Source organism: Oryctolagus cuniculus, chromosome 1 (genome assembly GCF_051225735.1).
Source record: "Oryctolagus cuniculus isolate XC-2025 breed Fujian yellow rabbit chromosome 1, ASM5122573v1, whole genome shotgun sequence".
Taxonomy (NCBI): Eukaryota; Metazoa; Chordata; class Mammalia; order Lagomorpha; family Leporidae; genus Oryctolagus; species Oryctolagus cuniculus.
In genome coordinates, this window is record NC_142867.1 from 61,372,872 (window position 1) to 61,379,374 (window position 6,503).

General features: G+C 38.6%; 1 protein-coding gene across 1 annotated transcript; it reads right to left on the reverse strand.

The window, feature by feature from the left end:
* Positions 1–5,164: 5,164 nt before the first annotated feature.
* On the reverse strand, positions 5,165–6,121 carry OR52D1_1 (olfactory receptor 52D1). The gene is given in 1 exon segment (NM_001171466.1): positions 5,165–6,121. A coding segment is annotated over 1 exon segment (957 nt).
* Between the last annotated feature and the right edge of the window lie 382 nt (positions 6,122–6,503).

Sequence of the window (6,503 nt, forward strand, 5' to 3'; positions counted from 1 at the left end):
GTTGTGCTGATTTGGATTCAGAGTAGTTACAGGTGTCAAGCAGGTTGTTGGAAAAGAAGAGACTCATTAGAATTAAAGATACAGATTTGAGAGTCATCAGTGTGTTACAGGTAGTAGAAGTCTGACTTGTACATATCATCAAAGGGAGTATATAGAGGTGAAATTTAAGCAGGTTTAGAAAAGGGCCATGGAGAATGTTAGCATTCAGGTATTAAGAAGAGAGAATCATTTGTAAAAGACATTAAAGAAATGTAGATATGGAAATGATAGGAGAACAGGAATGTATGATGTTACTAATTGAAGAAGAAAGGGGAAATAATGCAAAAATAAGAAACAATATTATCAATCTCTCTATGGAGAGTTCATTGCATTTAGTAATAGTGAGTTCAACAATGACAATGAAGGCAGTTCTGTGATGGGATAAGACCAAAAGAGGCTCCATCTAGGAATGAACGATAAACAAGGAAGACATAATGGAATCAGATAGCTAGTGAGTATGTCCTTGAGTATCTTGTGAATAACACCAAACTGTGATAGATGCACCTCTTTTCTTGCTTGAGCGGTGGAAGAAATTTAAGTATTTTGGCCAATTTTAAAGTCAGTGGATTAAGGAAGCAGAGAGATGAGTTTGGACCAATTCCTGAAGGATAATACATTCCTGGGTAATTACTTAGATTTTAAACAATAATATTTGTTTACTTACCTTTTATTTATCTATTATTATTTTATTGGAAATATTGAGAGACAGAGACAGTTAGACAGATACAGAGACATCTTCCATCTGCTGGTTCACTCCAACAAATGCCACAACAGACAGGGCTGGGTCAAGATGAATCCAGGAACTCAGTCTAGGTCTCCCATGTGTATAATAGAGACCTAAGCACTTGAGTCATCATCTACTACCTCTCAGGAAGTTCATTAGCAGGAAAGTGGATCAAAAGTGGAAGAGGGTCTTGATCCCAGACACTGTGAGATGGAATGTGGGATTCCATCAAGCTGTGCCTTAGTCTGCACCAGAATGCCTGCTGCTACTAGGTCTTAAACAAAGGGCAATGTGTATGTTTTGAAGAACATAAACGGGAATATTTAGATTTTAGAGTGATTTCTCTGTCAGTCTAGGGAAGCAATAGATGGATTCTATAGTTACTGCAAAACTGATACAACAAGCATTCTTTTTTGGTTTTTGATTTTTTAAAAATTTAGCCCCATATATAAGTGAGAAATTTGTCTTTCTGACTCCAACTTATTTCATTCAACTTGTTGTCCAGTTGCAACTATTTTGATGCAAATGATGGAATTTAATTCTTTTGTATAGCTCTGAATAATATTTCGTGTGTGTATCATATTTTCTTAATCCTTTATGTGATGATTGACACCTTGATTAATTCCATATTTTGGCTATTTTGAGTAGCATTGTTATAAACATGGTGGTGCAGATATCTCTTTGATATGTTGTATTCAAGTATTTTTGGTAAACACCCAGTGGTGGGATTGATGGATCATATGATAAGTCTACTTCTAGTTTTTAAAGAAATTTCCATAGTGTTTTTTTTTATTTTTGTAAAATTTATTTATTTGAAGGGCAAAGTAACATACAGAGGGAGAAACAGAGAGAATGGTCTTCTACCGCTGGTTCACTCCCCAAATGCCTGCAAAGGTTGGAGCTGGGCCTATCCAAAGCCAAGATCCAGGAGCTTCTTCTAGGTCTCCAATGAGGATTCAGGGGCCCAAGCACTTGGGCCATCTTCCACTGCTTTCCCATACCATACCAGACAGCTGGATGGGAGAGCAAACAGCCAGTACCCGAACTCGTACCCTAATGGGATGCTGGGTGGAGGCTTAGCCTGCTACACACAACACTGGTCCCTGCAAAGAAAAAATTTTTGAATAGCTTGTACGTATTTAAGAAATTAAGTTCATTAAAAAAAAATTCCTCCAGGGATAAATCATTGGTGACTTTTCCCCCCAAATAATCTATTTATTTAATGAGTACAAATTTCATGACATAGTGTTTTCCACAGAGGCTACACTAATTTACATTTCTCCCAACAGTGTAAAAGAGTCCTCCCTTTTCCATAGCTTCATCAGCATTTGTTATTCTCTTGTCCTTTGGAAAATAGCTATTCTGACAGGGGCAAGGAGACATCTCCTTGGGAATATAGAAGACCATGTACATGTCCTGAATTCTACACATGTCCAGGGTGCTACATAGTCCCAGAAAAGTTCTGAGAAATGCCTAAGCTCTCACTTACTATTCACCTTGAGGCTCTGCTCAAGCAAAAATTGAAAGAGAAAGCAGAGTTTCAAACTGAATATTGGAGTGCTGAGGTTATGCTACAATAGGCAGAGTCCTTAGCAAAAGGAGAAAGGCTTACAATTTCCAGACTTTTAAGAAATTTTTTTCTAATTATAAACTGACTACTGAGCTAACACAGCAGAGATCTCAGTGACTATGTATAATAAAAGTTGATGTTCCATAATTCAGAAAATCAATAAACACAATGCAAACAATAATGACGACATCAAACAATGATAAAACAAGTCCAGGGGAGAGAAAATGATCTATTTTCCACAGTTGCATGTTATATAATATAAAATACACAATATTTAACAGAAAATTATTAGAAATGTGAAGAAACAAGGAAGTCTGGCCCATACACAAGAAAAAAAATAGTAGAAACAGTCCTTGAGGAACAGCAAATATTGCACTTACTAAGCAAAGACTTTACACTAGCTATATAATACGTTCAAAGAATAAAAGGAAGATGTGTCTAAAGTACAGAAGAAATGCATAAGCTAATTTTCTCACCAAATGTACAATATTAATAATCAGATATTATTTCTGTCTGCCTATTATCCACTGTCTATCTATGTATCCATACATAGAAATCATGGATTTTCCTTTCTTAATTGTTCATTTATTTCTTTGAAAGGCAGAATTAGAGTGAGAGGGTGAGAGAGAAATTTTCCATCTGCTGGTTCACTCCCCAAATGGCCACAAATGGTCAGAGCTTGACTAGGCAAAATGCAGGAACCCATAAACCCATCTGGATCGCTGACATGGGTGCAGGGAAGCAAGCACTAGAGCTATCCTCTTCTGCTTTCCCCAGAGCATTAGCAGGGAGCGTTATAGGAGGTGGAGCAGCCAGGACTTGAATGGTGCTCAGACAGGACACCAGCATTGCAGGTAACAGCTTAACCTGCTGTGCCACAACACCCACCTCAAGAAATCATGGAGGTGATAAGTACAATAAATAGAGGCTGGCGTTGTAGCATAGGGGGTAAAGTCACTTCCTGCAGTGCCAGCATCACATATGGCCGCTGGTTCGAGTCTTGGCTGCTCCACTTCTGATCCAGCTCTCTGTTATGGCCTAGGAAAGCAGCAGAAGGTGGCCCAAGTTCTTGGGCCCATGAACCTTGGTGGGAGACCCAGAAGAAGCTCCTGACTTCAGATTAGCCCAGCTCTGCCTGTTGTGACCTTTGGGGAGTGAACCAGTGGATGGATGAACTTTCTCTCTCTCTGCCTCTGCCTCTCTATAACTCCACCTTTCAAATAAATAAATAAATATATTTTTTAAAAAAGTAAAATAACTAGTATAAAAATTCACTATAGGCAGAAGACTAGAAAGTAAGAAGAAACAACAAACTTCATGGTAAGTCAATGGAAGTTATGTAGTCTGAGAAACTGAGCATAAAAAGAATGAAAAGAAACGGACAAAACCTCAGAGACCTGTGAAGCATGACAAATAATGTCAACAGTGGGCCAGTGTTGTGGCATTGTGGGTTGGGCTGTTGCCTGTGAAATCTCCATGAGCAGTGGTTCAAGTCCCAGTTGCTTCACTTCTGATACAGCCTCCTGCTCATGTGCCTGGGAAAGCAGTAGAAGATGGATCAAGTGTTAGGGTCCCTGCCTCACGTGGGAGACCTGGATGAATCTCCTGGCTCCTGGCTTCAGCCTGGCGCAGCCCAGCCAATGCCACCAGTTGAAGAATGAATCAGTGGATTAAAGATATCTCACTCTCTCTTTAACTCTGCCTTTCAAACAAATAAATAAATAATCTTGAAAATAATAGCAAAATATGAATATATACTGGAAGTTCTGCAAGGAGAACAGAGACAAAGGGGAGGAAATAATATTTGATCTGAACAATTTTCAAGTTTGATGAAAAACAAGAGTGTCCACATCCAAGAAATACAACAAATTTGAAGTAGAATAAACATAAAAAGCTAAATGTAGTAACTGAAGTGAGTAAGAGACTATTCGGTAAGGCAATTGAAATCTAAAAATGTTCCTCCAAATGTATATAAGGCATTAATTTACAAATAAAAGGAAATGAAAATGAAAAGTTTAAGAGTGGAGGAGAAATGAGAGAAAATATAATTTTATTAGTTAATAATCATAAATAAAGTACTGTCTAGCTTTCATAACCTAGTTGTAATAATTATAGTTGTAATAATTCTATGATGTGATTATACCCAAAAAGTCCTAGCTAAGTTATAAAACTGGACTAATAATGTTTTAAGAGGTTGTAAAATTTTACACTTTTTATTTATTGAGAATTTTACATTGCAAGCACTCCAAGTTTTTGAGATAAGTTTATTGCATTTGTATCACAATATCAAAAATTAGACATTATTATCATCTCCGTCTCTGTTTTATGGCTGACCTTGCTAAACACAGCAAGATTTAGCAACAAGATCAAGTGGAAAACTTCTAAGCAGAGGGGCCAAGATTCAAACCCAGGAAGTCTGTTTAAATTTAGAGCTTGTATATTAACCATTACCTAGAATTTTGAAGTTCAGATTCAAATTCATTTCAAATGGTTTTTTAAAAAAAATCATTGTTTTGCAGTTGATGTCCCAATATGATATTACCATGTGTGAGGTAGTCTTATAGACCAAAACTGCTTTCCTCTTTGGCAATTTATAATCCCCTCTGAGATAACAGAGAAAATGTAACCCTTCTCTGTGTAATTCATAACTGCTCAAGCATGCTCTGTGTGATCATTGACAAATACATTTCATTTGACTGCTTTTCTTCCTTTTATTTGCTCACCGCCTTTTCATATCCTCCCTCTCACATCACAGATCTACATCCATGTAAATTGATCTAGGCAGCTACTCTACCTGTTTATTTTTCTTTTCCTCAATTTCTGCTCAGAATTTATCCCGAGAACCTCCTCAAAAGAAGCAGTTTCAGAAGTCGTCTCTGAATTTCCTTGGTTCTAGCTCCATAGATAATAGGATTGAGCACAGGAGGCACCAGCACATAGAGATTTGCCAGAAAGATGTGCACATGCTTGGGAACTCTGTTGTGACCAAAGCGGTGGGTGAGGAAGGAGAAGAAGGCAGGGATGTAGAAAACCAGGATGACACCCAAGTGGGAACCACAGGTACTCAGAGCCTTGTTCTGGGCATCACGGGATGGAAGACGAAAGACAGCACGAAGGATAAAACCATAGGAGATGGCAATGAGGATGGAATCCAGACCCACAGCCAGAAGGGCCATGGTCAATCCATAGACAATATTGACAGTGATGTTAGCACAAGCCAGTCGGGCAATGCCCATATGCTCACAGTATGTGTGTGCCATGACACGGTGCCTACAGTAGGGCAGTCGCCTCAGCAAGAAGATGAAGGGGGAAACAAAAGCTATACTACGGAATATCCCAACAAACCCAATTCTTCCTATGACGGTATGGTTGAGAATTGCTGTGTATCTCAGGGGGTTGCAGATAGCCACATATCGATCAAAGGCCATGGCAAGAAGAACTGAGGACTCCAGAGCATAGATAGAATGGACACAAAACATCTGGGCCAGGCACCCACTGAAGGAAATCTCACCTTTGTGGAACCACAAGATGGCTAGCGTCTTGGGCACAGTGGTAGAGCTGAGAGCCAGGTCAGTGAGTGACAGAATGCAAAGGAAGAGATACATGGGTGCATGAAGAGCTCTATCTGTCACAATGACAAGAATGAGGGCAGCATTCCCAACCAGTGCTGTGAGATACATAGCACAAAAGGGGATGGCAATCCAAATGTGGAAGGGCTCCAGTCCTGGGAACCCTGTCAGGAAGAGAGTAGATGGAAGACTGTTGTCACTGATGTTGGAAACAGACATTCTTGTTTTCAGAGGAAGGACTCTATCCCAGGGGTGATGGATGCCTGGCCTGTAAAGTCAAGTATGTGTTTGAGTTATATAAAATGACCAGCTTTCTGTGAATAATCTTTTTTTAGATTGAGAAAAAGATTTATTCCTCCTTACTTGTTCAGGAAACTGGAAAGACTTTATCACATACAATCCTTTTGTTTTTGATCTTCCACAACTTCTTATATTCAACAACATTTTGGGTTCTGTATTCAAAGCTCAAGTTAAATATTTATTTATCTACCAAAACCAACCCTTATAGACTCCTCTTATTACTTCATGAACATCATGTGTTTTGTCCACATTTCTTTAAAAATTATGTATGTATTTATGTACATGAGTAGCTGAGAGAGAC